The following is a 27,091-nucleotide window of genomic DNA, read 5'->3' on the forward strand; positions in this document are numbered from 1 at the left end:
GCTACTTCGCAGCGGTATGTGAAGATGATTATCTTGCACGAACACTAGTGTTTACCTGACATTTCTTATTCACGTGATACATTTAACAGTTACAAACCATTTATCTCCTATCGACTTGATTGAACAAATCAGTTGTATCGTGTATAGTTCGTAATCAGACTCATCTGCTGATATGGGTCCAGTGGCCATCTGTATCAGCTTGTTTTTCTTTTTTCTGGCCAATCACTTTTGTGTGCAAAATGATTTTGCTTCTTGCAGTTAAAACACTGCTTTCTTCATGCCTAGCAATTCTTCTTTTCCTGTGCATGCTGTCATCCGCAGTATTTGCACCCTGCCCTTTTTGCTCCGCTCGTTCGCCTTGACCAATGTCTCAGCATAATGTATTTCCTGGTCTGTTCCGTCGTTCATAAGCTCTAGCTGACATTTCACAACCTTTGCATTTTGACACACCTTTTGACGCATCAGTTTCTCATCTTTCAGGAGACTTGACCAGACTGAGGGGTCTCTCACATCTAAGTCCAATCTATCTTTAATCAGATCATATTTTAACTGTCCAAAATCACATGATTGTGCCAGCCATGTTACTGCCCTAATGTATTGTTCAGAGGTCTCATATTCACTCTAGTGTTGAATACAGAACGTTATCACAAGACCAGAAGATGTAGGAGCAGAAGTAGGCATTTGGCCCATCCAGTCTGCACCATCATTCCAAAAAGATCATAACATCTGTAATGATAATCCTCAACTCCACTTTCCTGCCTTATCCCCTAACACTTGATTCCTCTACTGATTAAAAATCTGTCTATCTCAGCCTTGAACATACCTAATGACCCAGCCTCGCCAGCTCTCTGCGATAAAGAATTCTACAGATTCACTACCCTCTGAGAGAAAAAATTCCTCCTCATCTTTGTGTCCCTTGCTCTGAGATCATGCCCTCAGGTTCTAGGCTCTCCCACAAGGGGAAACAACCTCTCAGCATCTATCCTGTCAAGCCCCCTGAGAACCTATATATCTCAATAAGGTCACCTGTCATTTTTCTGAACTCCAAAGAGTACAGTTCCAACCTACTCAACCTCTCATCAAAAGAAAATCCCTTCATGCCAGGGATCAATCTCGTGACTCGTCTCTGGACTGCCTCCAATGCCAGTATATCTTTCCCTTAGGTAAGGGGACCAAAACTGTTCACAGTATTCCAGGTGTGGTCTAACTAATGCCTTGTATAGGTTTAGCAAGACTTCCCTATTTTTATAGTCCATTCCCTTTTAAATGAAGGTTAACATTCCATTTGCTTTCCCTATTACCTGCTAAACTTGCATGCTAGCTTTTTGGGATTTATGCACGGGGACCACCAAATCCCTCTGAGCTGCAGAGTTCTGCAGTTTTTCTCCATTTAAATAATATTCAGCTCCTTTGTTCATCCTACCAAAGTGTATAACTTCACATTTTCCCATCTTATATTCCATCTGCCAAGTTTTTGGCCACTCGCCTAACCTATCAATATCCCTCTGTAGACTCTTTGTGCCATCCTCACCACTTGCCTTCCCATCTATCTTTGTGTTATTTGTTGACGTGGTAAATGTACATTCACTTCCCTTGTCCAAGACATTAATGTATATTGTAAACAACCGCTGATCCCTGTGGCAGTCCATTAATAAAGGTTGACATCCGGAAAATGCCCCTCTTATCCCAACTCTTGTTTTCTATTAATTAGCCAACCCTCTATCCGTGCTAATATACTGCTACCTGCAACATCATGGCCTCTTATCTTATTAAGTAGTCTTTTGTGCAGTACCTATTGAACGCTTTTTGGAAATCCAAGCAAGCATCTACTGGTTCCTCTTTGTCGATCTTATTCATTACCACCTCAAAGAATTCTAATACGTTTGTTAGGCATGAAGCCATGCTGATTCTGCTTGATTATATTATGCCTTTCAAAATGCTCTGTTATTACACCCTTTATAATGGACTCTTAACATTTTCCAAATGACAAATGTTATGCTAACTGGCCTTTGGTTACCTGATTTATGTCTCACTCCAATTTTGAAGAAGTTAACAGTTTTCTAATCGTCTGGGACTTTTCCAGAATTTAAGGAGGCGCACCTCCTGCTATTCCCAGAGAATAGTGGGAGAACCCCCAAACGAGGTTTGCGTTGGGTGCCTAACAGAACGTGATGCTTCCGGTGCCCAACGTGATCTGGTTCACGCAGTCGCGGGCGTGAACCAGACTCGCATATTTAAATGAGTTTTTAAACTTATTTAAATATGCTCAGCCAGTTCAAAGCCCGGCTTCCTGGATTCACCATTGGTGCAGAATGGAAACCAGACATGATGGCCATGCCGGGGTGGGGGGACACTGGAGCACCCGGGTGGTTGGGGCAGGGCAAGGGCAGTGCCAACCTGACACTGCCAGGGTGCTGGCGTGGCACTAAGGGTGCCAGGAGTGATGCCAGGTTACTATAGGGCATTGCTAAGGGGAGGGGCCTGAAGAGGTTCATGGCGATTAAAGGGGGGGAATTGAGGGGGGATTGAAAGGGGACATGGGGGGCCTGTTTGGCACCATTGTGGGGTATTGCTCTCTTGGAGGTGGGGGGGACCCCACCACTGGCAACAAGTTGGGCATCTTCCTCCACATCATCACATTGTTAACCACAATATTTATAAATACTCTTGTCACGAATGATAGCTCCTGTGATTCTGCTGTGAAAACGAGGAAGCCAAGCATTTAGTTGCTTTTGAAGTGTTGGGGAGCTGCCATTCATAGCAAGAATGTTTATAAACATTGCGGTTAGCATCAAAGCAGGGTAATAGAGATGCATTTGAGCGTGAAGGGAATAATAGATCAACAATCCATGCAACAATCAACAAACAGCTGTCGTTGCAGTAATAAAACCGTCTATAATCATTGGCTAATGCAATGTGTTGTATTAAATGGATTAGAAGAGGAAGCCTGTGACATTCATAACAGCTGCTGCTTTGAACATTTTCTTCTGAGGCAGCAGATGAGAGGAAAGGGTAAGTGATAGTGCAGTGTATTTTTCCCGGAATGTTTGGATTGTTCTTCAGTTTTCAGGCAGGGTTCTCTGATGGGGTGGGGGGAGAGGGGAACGTCTAATGTGGGTCTCTGTTGGGGGGTTGCCAGGGGCAGGTCTGATTGGGGGGGGGCTGATGGGGGATCCTGCTGCTGTGGGGAGGGGGGTTCTAGTGGTGGGGGAGTGGTTGGGCAGGGGTCAGGATCTGTGTTGGGGGGAGCATCTCCATAACACACTGGCCCCCGTGAGGTCCACCGCGTCAGGGCCAGGCTCGAAAATACCTGCACCAATCCAAACCTGCATGAATCCCGGCTGAAAGACCTGGAGCATCACAGGGGCCTGAGGAATCTGGCTTCCACCTGTTAATCGGATGCAAGTGAAAGCCGACACTCAATTCTTCGCTGGATCGGGAAACCCGCTACCCGGCAGCAGAGAATCCTCCCCTTAGTAATTTTTTGGGAGAATCGCCCCGTGTATTTATTTCCTCACTCTCTTTTGCCCTTAACTATTCAGTATGTTTGGAATGTTATTCGTGTCTTCTACCGTGAATATTGATACAAAGTATTTATTTAACTCCTCAGTCATTTCCTGGTTTCCCATTATTTTCCCAGTCTCGTGCTCTAAGGGCCCTATGTTCACTTTGTCCTCTCTTCTTTTGTGTCTATTTAAAAAAGCTCTTACTGTCCATTTCTATACGCCTTGCGAGTTTACCTTTATTGTTTTCTTCTCCCTCTTTATAATTTTGCGGTCATATTTTGTTGTTTTTAAAAAATGTTCCCAATCCTCTGGCTTACTACTAATCTTTGCTACATTCCTTTGTAATTACCTTTATTTGAATTTAGCACAGTTGTTTCTGACCTATGCTTTTCACTCTCAAACAGAATGCTAGATTCCACCATGTTATGGTCACTTATACGGGATCTTTTACTCTGAGATTGTTTATTAAACCTGCCTCATTACACATTACCAGATCCAAAACAGCCTGATCAGTGATTGGATTTACAATAGATTGTTCTAGGTAACTGTCCTGAATACACTTTATGAATTCTTCCTCATGGTTCCTTTTGCCAATTTGTTCATATGCAACATTCACTTGGGATTTAAAATGAGGATTCATGGCTTTCAAAATCTCAGTCGTCCTTTTTCTTTGCTTGTCTGTTAGAGTTAGAGTGGTATTTAGTGAAAGTCTTTTTCCAGCAGTGTTAAAAGTGTGACTACTCTTATTGTTTTAGGACTGTTCATTAAGTCTTACAATCTCAATAGTTTTGCCATTATAAGTGGAAAAACTGCCAGCGTATCACCATCAATTGTTGTTGGAGGTGGGAATGGAAAATTTACTGCAGCCATTTTACTCACTCTAATTTGTTTACTCACACAGTAATTTTCTTGCAGCCATTGTTTGCGGTTCTTTTGTTCTTTCATGTCTGGTTTTCCTTTGTCCTTTTCTCTGCAGCCAGCAATAAACTTGCAGCCTGAATGTGCTTTTCATTTCCGCAGCTTTTTTGCAGATTTGTACTTTTCCGTGTGCCCTTCTGAGCTGTCTCTCATTTGAGTCTTTGCCTGTATTGCTTTGTTCCATTCAGTAGTTTTTTTTGTTGCAGATTTGAACCTTTCTATATTCTGAGGTTCTTAATGTCTTCCCTGCACCTTTTTTCTGGTTCAAAAATCTATGTTTTCTTCTGTACACCATATTTTATGTTTAAGGACAGTTGTCTTCTTCAACTGTCCAAGATGTCTGCCTCCACTGGCAGCCTCATGGTATAGTCACATGAATATGGGAAATCATGCTGGTTACATTTCAAAACCCAAACAGTCACCATCCTACCAAATGAAAAGCTAATATCCTGCCCCTGAAAGTGAAATTATGCCAAAAATGAAGAACAAAGCTTACCGATCACCTCTACACAGCTGTGAAATGTGGTTATTAATCACAAGTACATTAAGTCTTTGAGAGATTTCACAACTGATGCATTGGCTTGAGAATCTAATGACTAGATAAGACAGTAAAAGTTGAGTTCATGACCTTGAAGAATAAACAATCAAGAAAGGTTCGGCACAACATCGTGGGCCGAAGGGCCTGTTCTGTGCTGTATTTTTCTATGTTCTATGTAATTGGTTGAGTGATCAAATTTCCAATGATATGTCGCTTAGAATGTCCCTTATGGTCAAATAAAGTAAAGCAAACACTCACATGGTAACCAACAAAATTATATTAAGACTATGAGAGGCAATCTAAAGTACTGATGCATTTTCATCAAGTCATGGGGAGACGTCATTTAAAAATAATATAATAATAATCTTTATTAGTGTTACAAATAGGCTTATATTAATACTGCAATGAAGTTACTGTGAAAATCCCCTATATATGGAGTGATGTACCAATCTGAGGGAGCAGCTTCAAAATATTTAAAACCAAATATGTTCCTGATCAAGCAAAGAATTGGACAGAAATAAAAATACAGGACTTCCGGTGGCAGCTATGAAGGAGTAGGTCGCACATTTGGTGGCTCCCGCTCGGGTCAGACCTTTGGACCATTTCCCCCAATTTTTTACCAGACATGATTTGGAAAATTGATGGTAGAGGCAACTGCTGATTGGATTCCCACATTGGTGCATGGAGAGGCGGACTAGAAGTGCTCGCAAAGGAAGAAATAAGCGAACAGAGAAGGCTTGGGCTGAGGCTGCAGCGGGAGAAAGTATAGCGGATGACCAGAGTCCTGGCTTGTCGACCCAGCGGTCAACAGAGCAGCTGATGCAATTTATCCAGGAGGCTTCACCAAGCAGAAGCAGGAATGACTGCACCCGATTAAATAATCAATTGCGCGGCTGGAACTCAGATTGGACGCCCAAGATCGGGCGATTCAGAAAGTAGAGAAGGCGCTGGCTGAGTAGGAGGAACATCAAACTGCGGTGGAGTTGGAGGTGGGGATGGTGAGAGACCAGCATAAAATGCTCCTGGAGAAGATGGAGGACCTAGAGAATAGGTCCCGCCGGCAGATCCTGAGAATTGTCGGTTTCCCGGAGGGGTCCGAAGGAGCGGACGCTGGGGCATACATAGTGGGCATGTTCGAGAAGCTGCTGGGGGACGGCACCTTCTCCCAACCCTTGGAGGTGGACAGGGCTCACAGAGCGCTCGCGAGGAAGCCGCGAGTGGGGAACCTCCCGAGGGCAATGGTGGTGAGATTCCACAGGTACTTGGACAAGGAGCATATTTTACAGTGGGCCAGGTAGACACGGAGCTGCAAATGGGAGAACAGTATCCTACAGATCTATCAGGACCTGAGTGCAGAGATGGCCAGGAGAAGAGCGGGGTTCAATCAGATAAAGTCGACCCTTTTTAAGAAAAAGGTGAAGTTTGGACTGCTGTATCCGGCCCGTCTCTGGGTCACGTATGAGGAGCAATATTTTTATTTCGAGTTGCCCGAGAAAGCGATGGTCGTCGTGAAAAGGAAAGGACTGGTGGCGGACTGAGGACTTTGAACTTTGCTGCAACGCTCACGTTTAAAAATGTTTCTTGTGTGTTGGAGGTTATTTGTAATGCCTTCTGTATTGATTTGGGGCCAGTTGCAGAGCTGAGTGAGTTAAAGTTTACATTTGAACTGATGGGGGATGGAGGTGTGTTTGTTAGATGCTGGATCATCTGTTTGATCTTTGCTTTGTTTATCGTTTTTTTAGGGCAATTGGGTTGGGACTGGTTTTTCATTTGAATATGTGCGTATGAGCGGGGTGGGGGGGGGGAACAATAGGTGGGAGAATGTCTGGCGCCATGGGCGGGGGCCACCAAGTTAGCTGGGCGGGCTTGCTCACGGAAGCGCAGTGGGGGGTGAGCAGATGTTAGGCTTATTGAAGGGGTCGGTTTACATTGTGCTGCTACTAGGGGAGGGGGGGGGGGAAATGTTCTGCTGCCGAGGGAGGAACTTTTGCTGAAGGGCAGAGAGGAGGTCGGGGGCGGAGGCTGCCGGGGGTGGGCCGGTAGAGGCGTGGGGCGCGGGCTGGAGACTGGCCCAAGAAAGGTGATGGCTGATCGGCGAAGGCGGGGGGCGGGGGGGCGATGAGCCCCCCAACTAGGCTGATCACCTGGAATGTACGAGGGATAAATGGGCCGGTTAAGAGGGCACGCGTGTTTGCGTATCTGAGAGGACTGAAGGCGGACCTGGTAATGCTACAGGAGACGCACCTTAGAGTAGCTGACCAGATCAGATTAAGGAAGGGATGGGTCGGACAGGCTTTTCACTCAGGGCTGGACTTGAAGACTAGAGGGGTCGCGATCCTGATTAATAAGCGAGTGGTGTTTGAGGTGGGCAGAATAGTTACGGATGTGGGAGGTCGATACATCATGGTCAGTGGGAAACTGGAGGGGGTGCAGGTGGTACTAGTAAATGTGTACGTGCCAAATTGGGATGATGTGGAGTTTATAAAGAGGATGCTGGGGAAAGTACCGGACCTAGATACGCATACGTTGGTCGTGGGAGGGGTCTTCAACACAGTTATCGACCCTGGTTTAGACTGGTCGAGCTCAAAGACGGGCAGGATGCCAGCAATGGCAAAGGAGCTAATGGGTTCATGGAGCAAATGGGGGGGGGTGGACCCCTGGAGATTTGGGCAGCCGAGAGTGAAGAAGTTCTTCTTCTACTCATACGTGCATAAAGTGTACTCCCGGATTAATTTTTTTATTTTGAGCAGGGCTCTACTGACGGGGCTGGTGGACACGGGGTACTCGGCGCTCACAATCTCAGATCATGCATCTCATTGGGTTGACCTATAGGTTAGCAAGGACAGTAGCCAGCGCCCGCACTGGAGGCTAGACGTGGGACTTTTAAAAAATATATATATTTATTAAAGTTTTTAACACAATTTTTCTCCCTTACAAACAATAACCCCCCCCTCGTAACAAAAAAAAACGAGAAATCGCGCAGAGCAAGATATATACATGGCAAAATTATATATTTACACAGCTTTGTACACTGGCCCTCACCCGTACGTGCCAGTTTCCCCAACCCTTCATGTTATCTCTTGCTCATCCACCCTCCCAGGCAGTCCCCCCTTCCCCCCCCCCCTCCCTCCCAGGACGTCCCCTCCACCTCCCCCCGCCACCCCCCCCAAGGTTGCTGCTGCTGCTGACCGACCTTCCTCTAATGCTCCGCGAGATAGTCTAGGAATGGTTGCCACCGCCTGTAGAACTCCTGCGAAGACCCTCTCAAGGCGAACTTAATCCTCTCCAACTTTATGAACCCAGCCATATCATTTATCCAGGCCTCCAGGCTGGGGGGCTTCGCCTCCTTACACATTAGCAAGATTCTTCGTCGGGCTACTAGGGACGCAAAGGCCAGAATGCCGGCCTCTTCGCCTCCTGCACTCCCGGTTCGTCCACTACTCCAAATATTGCTAGCCCCCAGCTTGGCTTGACCCGGACTTTCACCACCTGAGATATTGCTCCCGCCACTCCTCTCCAGAACCCCTCCAGTGCCGGGCATGACCAAAACATATGGACATGGTTCGCCGGGCTCCCTGAGCACCTTCCACATCTGTCCTCCACCCCAAAGAACCTACTCAACCTCGCCCCCGTCAAGTGCGCTCTGTGGACCACCTTAAATTGTATCAGGCTGAGCCTGGCACACGAGGAAGAGGAATTAACCCTACCTAGGGCATCAGCCCACAGACCTTCCTCGATCTCCTCCCCCAGCTCCTCCTCCCATTTACCCTTCAACTCTTCTACCAGCGCTTCCCCCTCTTCTTTCAACTCCTGTCGCCTCAGAAAAGCCCTCACCTGCATACATCTAAAGGCATTTCCCGGGGGTAAGTCGAACTTCTCCAGTGCCCCTAGGCTCGCAAACGTCCCGTCGATGAACAGGTCCCCCATTCTTCCAATACCCGCCCGATGCCAGCTCTGGAACCCCCCCCGTCCATCTTCCCTGGGACAAACCGGTGGTTACCCCTGATCGGGGACCACACCGATGCTCCCATTGCACCCTGGTGCCGTCTCCACTGGCCCCAGATCCTTAGCGTTGCCGCCACTACCGGGCTCGTGGTATACTTTGTCAGCGAGAGCGGCAGCGGTGCCGTCACCAACACCCCCAGGCTCGTTCCTTTACAGGACGCCATCTCCATCCTCTTCCATGCCACACCCTCTCCCTCCATAACCCACTTGCGGATCATCGCCACATTTGCTGCCCAGTAGTAGCTCCCCAGGTTTGGCAGCGCCAACCCTCCTCGGTCCCTACTGCGTTCCAGGAACCCTCTCCTTACTCTTGGGGTCTTATTCGCCCACACAAACCCCATAATACTCCTGCCTACTCTCTTAAAAAAGGCCTTCGTGATCACGATGGAAAGGCACTGAAACACAAACAGAAACCTCGGAAGGACCACCATTTTGACCGACTGCACTCTACCCGCCAGCGAGAGCGGTAACATGTCCCATCTTTTGAAATCCTCCTCCATTTGCTCCACCAACGTCGTCAGATTCAGTTTATGTAGGCACCCCAACTCCTGGCTATCTGGATCCCCAGATACCGAAAGCTCCCCTCCGCCCTCCTCAGCGGTAGGTCCCCTATCCCTCTTTCTTGGTCCCCTGCCTGTAATACAAAGAGCTCACTCTTCCCTACATTGAACTTATAGCCCGAAAACTCCCCAAACTCCCCGAGAGTCTGCATGACCTCCACCATCCCCTCCATTGGATCCGCCACGTACAGCAACAGGTCATCCGCATATAGCGACACCCGATGCTCTTCTTCCCCTCGGACCACCCCCCTCCATTTATTAGACTTCCTCAATGACATGGCCAATGGTTCGATCGCCAATACGAACAACGGGGGACAGGGAGCACCCCTGCCTCGTCCCTCGGTACAGTCAAAAGTACTCCGACCTCCGCCGGTTCGTCACTACACTCGCCATCGGGGCTCTGTAAAGGAGCTTAACCCAATTGATAAACCCTACCCCGAACCCAAACCTACGCAGCACCTCCCAGAGATACTCCCACTCTACTCGGTCAAAGGCCTTCTCCGCGTCCACAGCTGCCACTATCTCCGCCTCGCCCTCCTCCGATGGCATCATTATCACGTTTAAGAGCCGCCGCACATTGGTGCCTGCCCTTTACAAATCCCGTCTGGTCCTCGTGGATTACCCCCGGGACACAGTCCTCGATCCTCGTGGCCAGCACTTTTGCCAGCAACTTTGCATCCACATTGAGGAGCGAGATCGGCCTGTTAGATCCACATTGCAGTGGGTCCTTGTCCCGCTTTAGGATCAAAGAAATTGTCGCTTCCGACATTGTCAGGGGCAGGGTCCCCTCCTCTCTTGCCTCATTAAAGGTCCTCACCAGTAGCGGGGCCAACAGGTCTGCGTACTTCCTGTAGAACTCCACCGGGAATCCGTCCGGTCCCGGGGCCTTCCCCGCCTGCGTGCTCCCCAAACCCTTGCTCAGCTCCTCCAACCCAATTGGTGCCACCAAACCAGCCACCTCTTGCTCTTCCACCCTCGGGAATCTCAGCTGATCTAGGAATCGTCTCATCCCCTCTTCCCCTGCTGGGGGCTGGGATCTGTACAGCTCTTCATAAAAGGCCTTGAATACCTCGTTTATTTTCGTCGCACTCCGAACCGTGGCTCCCCTTCCATCTTTGACTCCCCCTATTTCCCTCGCTGCCATCTTACGGAGCTGGTGTGCCAGCATCCTTTTCCCCATACTCGTAGGTCGCCCCCTGCGCTTTCCTCCACTGTGCCTCCGCCTTCCCTGTGGTCAACAGGTCAAACTCCGTCTGGAGCCGTCGTCTTTCCCCAAGTAATCTTTCCTCCGGGGCCTCTGCGTATCTCCTGTCCACTCTCAAAATCTCCCCCACTAACCTCTCCCTTTCCATACCCTCTGTCTTCTCCCTATGAGCCCTAATGGAAATTAGCTCTCCCCTGATCACCGCCTCCCATACCACCCCCACCCGCACCTCCCCGTTGTCGTTGGCCTCCAAGTACCTTTCGATACACACCCTCACCTTCCCACACACCACCTCGTCCGCCAGCAGTCCCACATCCAGCCGCCACAACGGGCGTTGGTCCCTCTCCTCTCCCAGCTCCAGTTCCACCCAGTGCGGGGCATGGTCCGAAACGGCTATAGCCGAATACTCCGTCCCCTCCACCCTCGGGATGAGCACCCTACCCAGAACAAAGAAATCTATCCGGGAGTAGGCTTTGTGTACATGGGAGAAGAAAGAAAATTCCCTGGCCTGCGGCCTTGCAAACCGCTATGGGTCCACTTCCCCCATCTGATCCATAAACCCCCTAAGTGCCTTGGCCGCCGCCGGCCTCTTTCCAGTCCTTGATTTGGAGCGGTCCAGTGCTGGATCCAACACTGTATTGAAGTCCCTTCCCATTATCAGGCCTCCTATCTCCAGGTCCGGAATGCGCCCCAACATGCGCTTCATGAATCCTGCATCATCCCAGTTCGGGGTGTATACGTTTACCAACACCACCCACGTCCCTTGCAGCCTACCGCTCACCATTACATATCGCCCTCCATTGTCCGCTACAATAGTCTTGGCCTCAAATGACACCCGCTTTCCCACCAATATTGCCACCCCTCTATTCTTCGCGTCCAGTCCCGAGTGGAATACCTGTCCTACCCATCCCTTTCTTAGCTTGACCTGGTCCGCCACCTTCAGGTGTGTCTGTTGGAGCATGGCCACGTTCGCCTTCAGTCCCTTTAAGTGCGCGGACACTCGAGCCCTCTTCACCGGCCCATTCAGGCCCCTCACATTCCACGTTATCAGCCGGATTGGAGGGGCTCTCATGCCCCCCCCCCCCCGCCCGCCGGCTACCCATCTCCTTTTCTGGGCCAGTCCCGTGTCCACGCCTCCCTCACCCTCCAGTCCCCCAGAGGGGGGACCCCAGTCCCGACCACCTCTTCTGTGTCCCATTCCCTTTAACCAGTGCAGCAGCAACCCTTTTCTCCCCCCCCTCCCCTCCCCCCCGCTAGACCACTGTCTAGCTTTTTTGCTCCCCCCATGTCACTCCCGTAAGTCAGCTGACGCCTGCTGACCCCGGCTTCCCCGCCGTCCCATTGACGTCCCCGCGTGGGAGTCTCCCAATCCATATGCATTCCTTCGTTCCCCTTCCCGCCTTTCTTCCCGCGCGCGGGAAAACACCCCGCGCTTTCCAAAGCCCGCTCCGCCCCCTCTGGCGCAGCTCCTGTCGCGGCCTTGTCTCTCTCCCTCAGCCCATGTAACATTTCCTGCGCGTGATTGACCCCCTATATACAACAACCATCACACATCAAACCCCAAAACATCCCCCCCACCCTCACAAACCCTCAGTTAGAGTTCAACTTTTCAGCTTGTATAAAGGTCCACGCCTCTTCAGGCGTTTCGAAGTAATAGTGTTGGCCCTTGTATGTGACCCACAGTCGCGCTGGCTGCAGCATTCCGAATTTCACTTCTTTCTGGTACAACGCCACTTTGGCCCGGTTGAAATCCGCTCTCCGCTTTGCAACCTCCGTGCTCCAGTACGGGTATATTCGGATCTCTGCATTGTCCCACTTACTGCTCCGCTCCTTCTTGGCCCATCTCAGAACCCACACTCTGTCCGTGAACCGGTGGAACCTCACCACCATCGCCCTTGGCGGCTCATTTGCCTGGGGCTTCTTCGCCAACACCCGATGTGCCCCGTCCAACTCCAGTGGCCTCGAAGGGGCCTTCATGCCCATCATCGCCTCGAGCATCGTGCCCCGGCATCAGCCCCCTCCACTCCCTCAGGGAGACCCAGGATTCGCAGATTCTTTCTCCTCGACCTGTTCTCCAGGTCTTCGAGTCTTACCGCCCACCTCTTGTGTAGCGCCCCGTTCTGCTCCACTCTCACCGCCAGGCCCACGAGCTCGTCCTCGTTCTGACTGACTCTTTTCTGTACCTCCTGGATCTTAGCTTCGGGGGCCTTCTGGGTGATCCCGAGTCCTTCAATTGCCGAAAGCATAGGCGCCAACATCTCCTTGCGCATCTCCTCGCGCTGCTCCTCGAAGCAGCGCTTGATGAACTCCTGCAGCTCCCCTTTGTCCCTGGCCGCCGCCATTTTGTTTTCTTTCCCTCGCTTCTCCTGTTGCTCCAGTGCCGCTCCTTTGGCCGTTACACTTCTGGTCCGTTTCATAGAAGTTGGAGGGGGACCTCGCTCTTCCCTTCCCCACGGGTTGCGTCAAAAAAAAAAAAAAAAAAAGTTCCGTTGGGGCTCTTCTAGCGAGCCCAAAAGTCCGTGGTAGCGGAAGCTGCCGAATTGTGCGGCTTAGCTCCGCATAGCCGCAACCGGAAGTCGAGAGGGAATCCTTTTGGCAGTGTTCGCTTCACCAGTCTGCCCCAAAAAGTCTATGGAAACTCCTGAAAAAGGTCTGAGAGTCGGTTCCAGACGGGAGCTGCCGAATGCGCGACCAACTCCTCCATGGCCGCCACCGGAAGCCTCGTCCCTGCTTCTTCAATGGCCTTGGTAGATGTTTTCACAGTTGTTCCCTCTGCTGCTAGAATTCACCTTTGATAGAGGCCCTCAAGTCAGATTGCAGCTTTAAGCTTGCCCTTCCCTCGCCTGCATGCTGGAAGAGGCTTTTGTCTATTCCTGCAGCTCAAGCCAAATCTTTTACTGTTTCTGCCGGGTCTGGTAGCCAAAAGACATAACATTCCTGGGGGACACTGTCAGGGGAATGCTGCAGTCTTCTTCCCACACCGGGAAATGTCAAACAAATGCCGTGGGGGCGCTGTAAAAGAGCCCAAAGGTCCGTTCCAAGCTGGAGCTACCGAATATGCGACCTAGCTCTGCATAGCCACACCCGGAAGTCCTAGACGTGGGACTTTTAGCTGATGAGGAGGTGTGTGGGCGGCTGAGGAAATGTATCCAGAACTACCTGGAAGTCAACGACAGGGGGGAAGTTACGGCATCGGTGGTCTGGGAGGCATTGAAGGCGGTGGTTAGAGGGGAGCTGATCTCGATACGGGCCCATAGGGAGAAGGTAGACAGGGCAGAGACGGACCGACTGGTAAAGGAGATATTACAGGTCAACAGGAGGTATGCGGAGACCCCAGAGGCAGGGCTTTTAAGGGAACGGCGGAGGCTAGAGGCGGAGTTTGGCTTGTTAACTACAGGGAAGGCGGTAGAGCAGCTGATAAAGGCAAGGGGGGCGATTTTTGAGCATGGAGAGAAGGCCAGCAGAATTCTTGCACAGCAGCTTAGAAAGAGGGAGGCAGCCAGGGGATAGGGAAAGTAAAGGATGAGGACGGGAACCTGGTTGGAGACTCAGCAGGAGTGAATAAGGTGTTCAAGATGTTTTACAGTAGGCTGTATGGGTCGGAGCCCCCAGCTGGGCCGGAGGGGATGAGCCACTTCCTAGGGGGCCTGAAATTCCCGAAGGTGGGCGGGGGGCTGGTAGAAGAGCTGGGGGCCCTGATCGGGTTGGAAGAGATAGCGGAGGGTTTGAAGGCCATGCAGTCGGGTAAAGCCCCAGGGCTGGACGGGTACCCAGTGGAGTTCTGTAAAACGTTCCCTGGGTTATTGGGGCCGCTGTTGTGGAGGACATTCAATGAGGCAAGGGAGCGTGGGGTGCTTCCTCCGACGATGTCACAGGCCACGATTTCATTGATCCTGAAGCGGGACAAGGACCCGGAGCTGTGTGGGTCCTACAGGCCAATATCCCTATTGAATGTGGACGCCAAACTGCTGGCCAAAATCTTGTCCTTGAGGATTGTGTTCCGGATGTTATTGGGAAGGATCAGACGGGGTTTGTTAAGGGAAGGCAGATGGTGGCCAATGTAAGAAGGTTGTTAAATGTGATCATGTTGCCTCTGGAAGGTAGGGAGGTGGAGGTAGTGGTCGCAATGGACGCAGAGAAGACTTTTGATCGAGTAGAATGGGAATATCTGTGGGAGGTACTGCAACGGTTCAGATTTGGACGGGGCTTTATTGACTGGGTCAGGTTGTTGTATCAGGCTCCTGTGGCGAACGTTCGGACGAATAGGACAACATCGGACTATTTCAGGCTGCATCGAGGGACGAGACAGGGATGCCCTCTCTCCCCACTGTTGTTCGCGTTAGCTATAGAGCCGCTGGCAATTGCGCTGAGAGCCTCAAGGGGTGGCCTGGGGGTGGAGTGGAACACAGAGTCTTGCTTTACGCAGATGACCTGCTCCTGTATGTATCGGACTCATTAAAGGGGATGGAAGAAATTATGAGGATTCTGGGAGAATTTGGCCAGTTTTCGGGTTATAAACTAAATATGGGGAAAAGTGAGATGTTTGCGCTCCCGTTGTCACTAGCTGGGAGGATGCAGAGAGTGAAAATGACAGTCCTCCCAAGATTCCTGTTTGTGTTTCAGTGTCTCCCCACCTTTATTCCCCGGTCCTTTTTTAAACGGGTCAATAAGGTAATCACTGGCTTTGTATGGGCGGGTAAGACCCTGCGAGTAAAAAAGGGGATGCTTGAGCGGAGCCAGGGGGGGGGGGGGGGGGGGGGCAGGCTGGCGCTGCTGAACTTCAGTAATTACTATTGGGCGGCAAATATAGCCATGATTAGGAAGTGGGTGGTGGGAGGAGGGTTGGTATGGGAGCGTGTGGAGGCGGCTTCATGCAAGGGCACCAGCCTGGGGGCGTTGATAACAGCGACTCTGCCGTTCCTGCCGGCACAGTCCTCCATCAGCCCCTTGGTGGTGGTGGCCCTGAGGGTCTGGGGGCAATGGAGGAGGCATGTGGGAGCGGAGGGAGCATCGGTGTGGTCTCCAATCTGTAATAATTACCGGTTTGCCCCGGGAAGGATGGATGGAGGGTTTCGGAGATGGCAGAGAGCAGGGATTGAGAGGATGGGGGATATGTTTACAGTGGGGAGATTTCCTAGCCTCAAGGAGCTGGAGGGGAAAATTGGATTGGCGAGGGAGAACGAATTTAGGTACCTGCAGGTGCGGGACTTCTTACGTAGGAGGTTTCAACCTTCCCGCTCCTACCACCAACGGGGATTCAGGACAGGGTAGTTTCCAGAGTGTGGGTGGGAGAAGGGAGGGTCTCTGACATTTACAAGGAACTCATGGGGGCAGAGGGGACGCAGATGGAGGAGCTGAAGCGCAAGTGGGAATAGGAGTTGGGAGGAGAAATAGAGGATGGTCTATGGGTGGACGGGTTGAGTAGAGTCAACGCGTCCACAACATGTGCCAGGCTCAGCCTGATACAATTCAAGGTCGTTTACCGGGCTCACATGACAGTGGCCCTGATGAGCAGATTCTTTGTGGTAGAAGATAGGTGAGCAAGGTGTGCGGGAGGGCCAGAGAACCATGTTCACATGTTCTGGACATGCCCAAAGCTCAGGGGATTCTGGCAGGGGTTTGTGGATGTCATGTCCACGATGTTAAAAACAAGGGTGGCAATGAGTCCAGAGGTGCCGATTTTCAGAGTGTCGGAAGATCCGGGAATCCAGGAGGAGAAAGAGGCAGATGTTCTGGCCTTTGCTTCCCTAGTAGCCCGGAGACGGATATTATTAGCTTGGAGGGACTCAAAGCCCCCGAAGTCAGAGACCTGGCTATCAGACATGGCTAGCTTTCTCTGCTTGGAGAAAATCAAGTTCGCCTTGAGAGGGTCAATGTTAGGGTTCGCCTGGAGGTGGTAGCCGTTTGTCGACTTCTTTGCGGCAAATTAACCATCAGCAGAAGGGGTGGGGGGGGTGGGGGGGGGTTTAGTTTTGTTTAGAGTAGGGGGTTAGTAAAGGTGGGACCTGTAAGGGAGGAAGACGGCTTTTGCACTATGTTTATAAAATTCATGTACATTGTTCATTTTGTTGTTGTTGTAAAACCATAAATACCTCAATAAAATGTTTATTAAAAAAAATAAAAATACAAATAAATCACCCAAACAACTCTGTGATCACAGTGGCACAGTGGTTAACACTGCTGCCTCACAACGCCAGGGACCCAGGTTCAATTCTGACCTTGGGTGACTGTGTAGAGTTTGTACATTCTCCTAGTGTGTGCATGGGTTTCCTCCAGGTATTCCGGTTTCCTCCCACAATTCAAAGATGTGCAGATTAGCTGGACTGGCCATGCTAAATTGCACCTTAGTGTCCAAAGTTGTGTAGGTTAGGTTAAGGGGTTATTGGGATAGGGCAGGAGAGTGGGCTCGGGTGGAGTGCTCTTTCAGAGGGTCGGTGCAGAACAAATGGGCTGAATGGCCTCCTGCATTGTAGGGATGCTATTATTCTATGAAACTATTGCAAATATGTGTATTATTGTGCATGTCTATTACATTTAGATCACTCAACAATCTCAGAGTGTACATGCATGCATTTTCACATCCAATATGTTTAACTCCTGCAATTATGTTCAGCTATGCCAAGACAAAATCATGCTCACCACCAAAATTGATTTCAAATCCAAATCAAGGAAGCATACCTGTGGCCTTATCAAGAGCCTCAATGCATGCCAGCTTCATTTCATAAGAACTTCTTAGTTTTTCAATATCTTCTTGCAGCTTAACATTGGACTTTTGCTCTGCTTCATAATCTGCTTTGATCTTTGATAATTTCTGCTCATATTCCTGTGGTAAAATACAAAATTAAATATTTGATGAATAAATCTCACAAAATTGTACCATTTTAATATCAACGTAAGCAGCAAAATACCTAAATGGCAATTCGGTGGCCTCTGGTAAAGCCCCTGGGAGACACAATACACTCTATCTGGCACTCATACCTGTCAGCTATGGGGAGTTTAGGGCACGATTTAACGCCGAAAAAAAGACCAGTTTTGGGTGCGTATACTGGTGTCTTTCTCAGCGCCTGCAGCGCTGAGAATGGCCCCACTATCAAATGGGACTCTTGTTTTTTTGGCCCGTCAGGAACGCCCACCGAGGCTGCACTTACCTCATTTCCTGCACTGACAAGCTCAGCTCATCAGTGCAGGAACAGATCAGGGCGCCATTTTGAAATGCCGTTCTGATCTCTCAACCCCCCTCGGATATACCACACAGTGGTCTCTTGCCCCCCCCCCCCCCCCCACTGCCTTAACGTACCTTTCAGGGGGTCCCCGAACCCTCCCTCACCTCACTTCATAAGGACAACGCACCTTCACCCCCGATCCCTGGCATGGGCAACCTGGCACCCAGTTTAGCTCAGTTGGCTAGACAGCCGATTCGTGAGTTCAATTCCCGTACAGTGCGGGTTCAACTCCCGTACCGACTGAGGTTATCCATGAATGCCCCGCTTTCTCAACCTTGTCCTTTGCCTGAGGTGTGGTGATCTTCAGGTTAAATCGCCACCAGTCAGCTATGCCCCTCAAAAGGGAAAGCGGCCTATGGTCATCTGGGACTATGGCGACTTTAGTTTTTATTAATACCAATGAGTTTCAAGTAAAGCTCCATTCGGAATCTGTCTGCTTTCCAACTGCAAAGATGTGGGAATGTTATTAGCAAATTAAAAAGAAACTTGGGTGCAGTAGATAGGAAGAGTTCTCTAGTTTGGTAGGATTAAAATTCCTCTGTGCAGTGTTTTATTATGCTGGTTAACTATGGTAGTGTATACAGGAATTAGCCATAGAGCTGAATGTAGCAAATTGCAACCCACTGGACCACTGTGCAACTGAGATTGATACAGCAACATCACTGCGCTTGAATGTACCCATATAGTATAAACTAGATGAAATAAATTTGCACTTTTAGTTTCCTTTAACCTGGTCCAAAATGATTCTTTTGTGATATCTTATTCTCACTTCAAGTCGCTCCCATCATCATCAGTGTGTAGTCCTGTAAACCTATCGTTAGGACGTTGTTGATTGCCTGGGGTGGCTACAATGTGCTATCGTCATAGAATTTACAGTGCAGAAGGAGGCCATTCGGCCCATCGGGTCTGCACCGGCCCTTGGAAAGAGCACCCTACTAAGCCCATATCTCCACCCTATCCCCGCAACCCAGTAACCTCACCTAACCTTTTTTTTGGGGGGGGACACTAAGGGCAATTTATCATGGCCCATCTACCTAATCTGCACATCTTTGGACTGTGGGATAAAACCGGAGCATCCGGAGAAAACCTACACAGACACGGGGAGAACGTGCAGACTCCGCACAGTCACCCAAGCCGGGAATCGAACCTCAGACCCTGGAGCTGTGAAGCAACAATGCTAACCACTGTGCTACCATGCCGCTATTTTGAGACAATACATGAATAAGCAATAGTATCACAACCAGCAATACCAATCAACCCATATTTCTAAACAGAGCATTTAAATATTGTGAATGTATTTTAGCTTTTGCTTTGACGTACACAAACCTGTCTCATATTTTCTTTTTCAATTTCTATCTCAGAATGAACAATGGTGTTCTGAGGGGATTGAATGGTTGTTTGACTTCTACTCATTTGCACTTTATTTAGAAAATCTGTAAAATGGAAAGCAAAGTTAGTTTATCTGATAATCTGTAGTACATGTACTTTACAATGGACTGATAAACAGGCAGTCAGTTGACTTGTTCTGCTCATTTATTCCTGCCTTGGATTCTGGCAAGTTATTGGTCATCGGGGCATCACGTTTGAGTCACCTTGTCCTCAACCAATGTTGACCTCTGTATTTTCTAACAGGTTGTTGACAATTATCATCAGAGGGAATACTACTTTACTGTGACTTCCTTTATTTTGGGGAACTAAGATATCTCAATGCTACTCCAGTTGAGATCAGTTAATTTAGCAAACATTGAACCGAGGACCTTACTTAGCTAAGTGCCACATTAGGGGTTCATTTACCTATTGAGCTATGATGGGGAGATGGTTTCTGAGCTTCACTTCTATTTTAACTTGCCTCCACTTTTCTTCCTTCCCTTTCTATTATCTGAAGATAGCATGTTCCTGGAAGAATTCCATTCTGGAGCTTGGAGCTCACAGAAAGTTTTATACAATAATGCTGGTGATTGTGTTCAAATAAATGATCTTTTTAGAATTAACAAAGTCAAAAATGAATTTTGGGATATTACCAATTGAGTGAGAAGTCTAGGATTAATAGTGAATGAAGAAAATGTGATCGGGTGGTGCCAAGATGGGGTTGTAAAATTTTGTGGAAAATAGTAAAAGAGAAATGAGGAGGTCTGTGGGGTTTTGAGGCCTGGAGACACAGGTTGAGTTAGCGGGGGTGGGGGGCGGTGGGGGCAGTGTGACAAATTGATCTGTGAACATCTAGGATGCAAAAAGGAGTGGGAGTGTAAAGGACAATATATCTGGATCTTACAAGCAACAAGACAGAGGAAAGTTCATAGGAGCAGTGACCATTTTAACAGATTTATCTGAATTGAGGAACCAAACTACAAAGAAATCACTGAAATGTCAATCAGTACTTCTCTATTTGCCAGACTATAAAAGGCACCAGCATTTTAAAAAGAAAAATGATAGGGGGTGGTGGTCATGCAGTGTGAGTGCAGGAGCGGTCATGTTTCTGCGAGCTCCATCTCTGCTCATCCTTTAATCTGTCATTTCATTCTGGTGCACACTTCATGTTTGTCTTTTTCTGGGTTACACGTCTTGTACTATGTCCCAGGAAGTTCGGGACCTTTGAATATAAGCCAAGATAAAATGTTGAAATCTTAATTTGTTCATGTCAGTGGGTAAAGGACCGGAGTGGGCCCCAGGTCGCAGTTGCTACTGAGCAGGCTCTCGTCGTGTGGTGCTGTGTGCATCTGTACGATGTCCAGCATCAAAGATGTTGTCTTGTCTGAGGATCACGGCTTTTTTTTAGAAAATATTTTAGTGAAGCATTTGTAATTTTCACTGTTTAACACATTAACATTTCTTTTTTTTTTTAATTTAGAGTACCCAATTCATTTTATCCAATTAAGGGGCTATTTAGCGTGGCCAATCCACCTACCCTGCACATCTTTGGGTTGTGGGGGTGAAACCCACGCAAACACGAGGAGAATGTGCAAACTCCACACGGACAGTGACCCAGATCCAGGATCGAACCTGGGCCCTCAGCGCCGTGAGGCAGCAATGCTAACCACTGTGCCACCATGCTGACAACACATTAACATTTCTTAAACAACCGGGTGGGCCGGCACATGTAAAAATAACTAAAAAAACAATGTCCTCCAACTGCCCGCGTCCTATTTCCTAACTACCTGTATACTGAGTTTTCTGTTCTTATCTAACACTGCCATGCCTCCTATTTTCTTCCCCCCCCACTTCACCCTCCCACCCCCCCCCCACCCCCCCTTACTGCTGACGTTCAATTTTCTTTGAAGAAGTCGATGAATGGTTGCCATGGCGAACCCCTGAGTTGATCCTCTCAAGGCGAACTTAATTTTTTCCAGGCTGAGAAACCCCGCCATGTCGCTGACCCACACACCTGACTTTGGGGGCTCCGAGTCCCTCCATCCCAGCAAAATCCGTCTCCGGGCCACCAGGGAGCAGAAGGCCAGGACATCGGCCTCCCTCCCCCTTTTGGCCGCCGGATCATCCGATACCCCAAATATTGTCAGGTCTGGACTCGGGGTTACCCTCCCTTCCAGGACTTGAGGATCGTGGCTTTGTGGTGCAGTTAGTTAAAGTTCACTGAAGAATTGTGGGTTACTTTTATGTGAGCAGTGGAAGCATACGAGAAGGTTCTTGCACTTGAAAGAGCACTTTCCCTGGTGAGGGCCCGCCTTCGTGTTGTCGAAATCCTGTTGTATGGTGTGTCATCTGTCTTGTCTGGTTCGGGAGAGGGGAGCCTCTTCGGGTGTGTCCCTGGGCGCAAATCCTGGCGAAAAGTGATAAGTGAGTTTCCGAGTGTGTTTGAGAATTGGCTGCCATGCTTTGGTAATCCTGATTTGGAGGTTGGGTGCATTGGAGTCAATAATAATAATAATCTTTATTGTCATAAGTAGGCTTACATTAACACTGCAATGAAGTTACTGTGAAAAGCCCCTAGTCACCACACTCCGGCACCTGTTCGGGTACACAGAGGGAGAATTCAGAATGTCCAAATTACCTATCAGCACGTCTTTCGGGACTTGTGGGAGGAAACCAGAGCGCCCTGGGAGAACCCACACAGACACAGGGAGAAAGTGCAGACTCACCACAGACAGTGATCCAAGCTGAGAATCCAACCTGGGACCCTGGCGCTGTGAAGCCATGGTGCTAACCACTATGCTACCGTGCTGCCCATGGAGCACAACGTATACCATCTTCGATGCCAGGTCAGTCTGGCCCACCATTCACTGGTCTCTTGTTTTCCTCTTCTCAACGCTTGTCATGAGGGGTTGGGAATGGTCCCTCCGAGTCGTCCCCCGCCGAGGCCTAGGTTATGGGCCGCCTGGGTCTCAGAAATATGGCACGGTGGAAGTGATGATTTCTTGTACTTCGATCGTTGGAATCCTTGGGAGATCCTGAAGAGTGCTCATTGATCCTGTATTATCTATCTTCTGATGCAACATGGAAGGTGTCTCAATCCTGCATTTTACCCTGTGGAACTTGCTCCCTGTTGATCACATTGTTGATTTTTTGTTGTTGTCTTTTTTCCTGCAGGGAGGTGCGGAATATATGTATGATGGACTATATTGTTGATTATCCCGATATAGCAGAATCATACAGAGTCAATTAAGAAAAACGTGATTTGTGCACGGTTTTAATCCTTTTGATTATTGGGGAGGATGAGTGGAGCCGAGCGGGGGGGAAGTGGGATGAGTGGTTGGATTGATAAGGTTAGTTCAGTCCTCAGTTAGATTGAGGCTAGCCCCCCATTTAGAGCTAATCCGGTTTGTGTTTCTTTTGGCATTAATTATTTATTTTGTTTCTTTTCAAGTTATTGAATTTAAGAATCTATGTCTTTATCCTGTTACGGCCAGGGCAGATTTCTTTATCCTGGGAGACTGGGTTTCTTCGGACTCTCCCTTGAGGTTAAGTTTTTTTTCTCTTTCTTTCTCTCCACTTGGGCCTCTCTCTCTTCATTGGCGGGTTTGAAGTGAGGAGGAACATTTGGATTGGGAGGCCTTGTCGGTTTGATCGTAATTCGAACGTGTCACTGTCGATTCTCTCTTTACCTTTGTCTGGAATGATTTTGGTTCTGCCTAAGGCCTGGATTTGGGTTTACTTATGTCGTGTGGCATATTATTTTGTAACTTTGTTGCATAATTTTTAAAAATGCAAAATCTCAATAAATATACTTTAACAAAATAGAAAAATGATGTGTGACTGGGGTAACCTTTGGACCACAAGATGCACAGTAATTTTAGATAACATTTCTCCAGGAATAAAATGTGCCTTATGCTCCAGTAAGGGTGGTAATACAAGTCCTGTTCATGATTTGGTGAAACATATAAAATGATCTATCTAAACTTCAGATTGTAGTGATGATTAATGCTCCCTTTATTAATATTATCCACCATTTGGTACACTGTTGCTTCCTCAGTTATATAATAAATATGCTCTATAAAGACCACAAGAAATAGGAACAGGAGTAGGCCGTTCTGCCCCTCAAGCCTGCTCCGCCATTCAACAGGATCATGGTTGATCATGATATTTATCAGGTCCACTTTCCTGTCCTTTCTCAGTAATCCTTGATTCCCTTACTGATCAAGAATCTATCTATTTCAGCCTTAAATATATACAAGGACTCTGCTCCCACAGCTCTCTGTAGCAAGGAGTTCCAAAGACTCATACCTTCTGAGAGCTGAAATTCCTCCTCATCTCAGTCTCAAATTTGCACCTAATTTATTCTTAGACTATGTCCTCTGTCCTAGACACTGCCATGAAGATAAACAGATGGGCGCGATTCCCCCCAAAATTTCAAAGTTAATTTGTGGCGGGTTTTCAGGGAGTTTCCCGCTGGCTCTGCCGGCCTGTTCCCCACTGTTATTCAATGACACTTAGTCACTTTTTTGGGTCCTGGGGAGTTTCTCACCGGGTTTAGCCCACACTTAGAATTTTTTTTAGCAATGGGGAGCTGAACTCAGAGATTGGGCCGCCATAGGGTGGCATGTGGCGCAGTGGTTAGCACTAGGACTGCAGCACTGAGGATCCGGGTTCGAATGCCGGCCCTGGCTCACTGTCCGTGTGGAGTTTGCACATTCTCCCCATGTCTGCGTGGGTTTCACCCCACAACCCAAAGATGTGCAGGTTCGGTGGAATGGCCACACTAAATTGCCCCTTAATTGGGAAAAAAAAATAATTGGGTACTCTAAATTTATAAAAAAAGAGATTGGACCGCCATTTTGAAAGAGTGCCCCGATCTCCAAGTAGCTTGTGGGTCCACCACACTCCCCACCCATGGGAAATGTCACCCCCACACACATAAACACGACCTCACATCCCCCAAGTGAGGACACCCCACTATGGGGTCCTTGGGGTCCCCACCTCTTCAGGGTCTCCCATACCCCCAAACAGCACCCCCTCCCTTCTAGGGCCCCCACCCAACCTCCCGGATTCCCCGACTTACCTGTCCTGCACTTCCTCACCCCTAAAACTCCCTCTCCACCCTCATTTCATGGGGCATGGACCCACTCGCCCCCTGGCCCTTTGCAATGACACCCTGGCACTCGGGCACCCTTGCACTGTCATCCTGGCAGTGCTCCTGCCAGCTTGGCAGCACCATCCGGGCACCTTTGCGTTCCAGGGTGAGGGCCAGGGGGCTATCCTGCACTTACCCTGACCGCCCAGGGGTCTCCAATGGCCCAGGAGACACCCTGGGTGCCGTTCTGCCTGGCCCACGTTTGTGTGGACCAGCACTGATCAACGCCCAGCTGCAGCCTCCCTGGGGAGGGCGGAGACTCAATGGAGGCTGGTGCATCCTATGGAGGTAGGTCGTAAGTAGGTTTACGACCTACTCCGGAGAGTGTCATTCGGTCCTGTTCTTTTGGGGCGGAGTTCCAACTCCGACGTCTCGCGGGACTACGGAGAATCCCGCGAGGTACGGAGCCTGTCGGGAGGCTCGCTGCAAGCCTCTCCCGGCATTCTCCGGCTGCATTGCGCTCAAGCGAGAGTACAACGTGGCTGGGAATTGCGGCCATTGTCTCAGCATTTACCATAGAACCAACAACAGTGCAGAAGGAGGCTATTCGGCCCATTGGATCTGAACCGGTCCTCCGAAGGAGCATCCTAACTTGGCCCACCCTCCCACCCTGTCCCGATAACACCTTTCGATCACGACAGGGCAAATTTATCATGGACAATCCCCCCAATCTGCACATTCTTGGACTGTGGGAGTAAAACGGAGCACCCGGAGGAAACCCACGGAAACATGGCGGGGGGTTGGGGGAGAACATGCAAACTCCACACAGGTAGCCGGCCAAGGCCGGCCCCGAACCCACGACCCCAGTTACCCGAGGTAGAAGGGCCAACCAATCGCGCCAAAGATGCCTACGATTCTCTGATTAACGGGAAGTTAATACGAGGGCATTATTCTTATACGAGTGGTACTTCAGAATTTTGCATATTAATATCTGCGCATGCGAAGTAGGAGCAGAAGTAGGCCAATCGGCCCCTTCAGCCTGCTCAATCATTCATGGCAGATCTGTTTGTGTACCCTATCAAGCCCCTTAAGAAGTCTATATGTTTCAATGAGATTACCTCTCATTCTTCTAAATTCTAATGAGTGGAGTCCCAATCTGTTTAACCTTTGCTCATAAGACAATCCCGCCAAACCGGGAATCATCCTAGTGAATCTTCTCTGAACTGCCTCTAATGAAATCATATATTTCCTTAAATAAGGGGACCAAAACTGCTCACAGTACTCCAGATGTGGTCTCACCAGTACCTTGTGTAGTGGCAGCACGACTTCCCTATTCTTACGCTCCAACCCCTCTGAAATAAGAGCCAACATTCCATTAGCCTTCCGGATTGCCTGCTCCACCTGTGTGCTAGCTTTCTGTGTTTCATGCACAAGTACCCCCAAGTCCCCTTGTGTTGCAGCTTTCTGCAGTTTTTCTCCATTTAAATAATACTGTTTTTTTGTTCTCCCTTCCAAAATGAACAATTTCACATTTCCCCACATTATACTCCATTCGCCAACTTTTTGCCCAATAACTTAACCTATCAATATCTCTTTTCAAACTGCTTGTATCCACCCCGCAACTTGTCTTTCCACCTATTCTTGTGTTGTCTGCAAATTTGTCTACAGTACATTTGCTTCCTTCCTCCAAGTCATTACTGTATATTGTAAACAGTTGCGGTCCCAATACTGATCTATTGGGGTTCTCTAAACCCTGGCCCATAACACAACAAATTCATAGAGTGCATTAGGGATAGTTCCCAAGAGTAATGTGTCATGGCGCTAACCAGGGAACAGGCTATCTTGGATCTGGCAATGGGTAATGAGAACCCCATTGACCTGAAAAAGAATCCCTTATCCACTCACTGTTTACTGCCCATAGGCCAATTCTCTATCCATGCTAATATACTACTTCCAATACCATGGCCTCTTACCTTATGACTTAACCTTTTTTGAGATACCTTATCAAACGCCTTCTGGAAGTCCAAATATAACACATCTACTGCTTCCCCCTCTATCCATTCCTTTGATTTGATTTGATTTGAGTACATGTTGGGGCTATCATTGACTTTTGCCTCCTTATATGCTTTTTCTTCAACTTCATACTCTCCTTAACTTCCTTGGTTAGCCATGTTTGGTTTATCCCTCTTTCGAGTATTTCCTCCTTACTGGGATATAGTTTTGCTGAGAGTCACGAATGACCTCCGTAAATATCATTTAAAATAATTTAAAGTGCCCAATTCATTTTTTCAAATTAAGGAGCAATTTAGCGTGGCCAATCCACCTACCCTGCACATCTTTGGGTTGTGTGGGGTGAAACCCACTCAGACACAGGAAGAATGTGCAAACTCCACACAGACAGTAACCCGGGACCGGGATCTTACCTGGGTCCTCAGTGTCGTGAGGCAGCAGTGCTAACCACTGCACCACTGTGCTGACTTACCTCCTTAAATATCTGCCACTCCTTGTTTACTGTCTTTCCTGCTAATCTGTCCACCCAGTCCACATTAGCTAACTCTCTCCTCATTTCATTGTAATTCCCTTTATTTAAGCTAAACACATTTGTTTCCGACCCAAGCTTCTAACTCTCTAACTGAATGTTAAATTCTATCTTGCTACGATCACTACTTCTTCG

At 48.8% G+C, this 27,091-nt stretch overlaps 1 protein-coding gene across 4 annotated transcripts in view; it reads right to left on the reverse strand.

Annotated features, from left to right (window-relative positions):
* The window catches only part of kif17 (kinesin family member 17), a 164,113-nt gene that overhangs the window by 40,825 nt on the left and 96,197 nt on the right, over positions 1 to 27,091 (reverse strand). For 3 of the 4 annotated variants that reach the window (XM_072478507.1, XM_072478506.1, XM_072478504.1), the window contains exons 6-7: positions 19,275 to 19,387; positions 17,410 to 17,554 (exon numbers count right to left, since the gene is read on the reverse strand). In XM_072478507.1, the coding sequence (XP_072334608.1) occupies positions 17,410 to 17,554; positions 19,275 to 19,387 (258 nt within the window). The remainder of the gene's footprint in view (positions 1 to 17,409; positions 17,555 to 19,274; positions 19,388 to 27,091) is intronic. The other variant, XM_072478505.1, reaches the window with a different exon arrangement.

The sequence above is a fragment of the Scyliorhinus torazame genome, chromosome 16, assembly GCF_047496885.1.
Source record: "Scyliorhinus torazame isolate Kashiwa2021f chromosome 16, sScyTor2.1, whole genome shotgun sequence".
Taxonomy (NCBI): domain Eukaryota; kingdom Metazoa; phylum Chordata; class Chondrichthyes; order Carcharhiniformes; family Scyliorhinidae; genus Scyliorhinus; species Scyliorhinus torazame.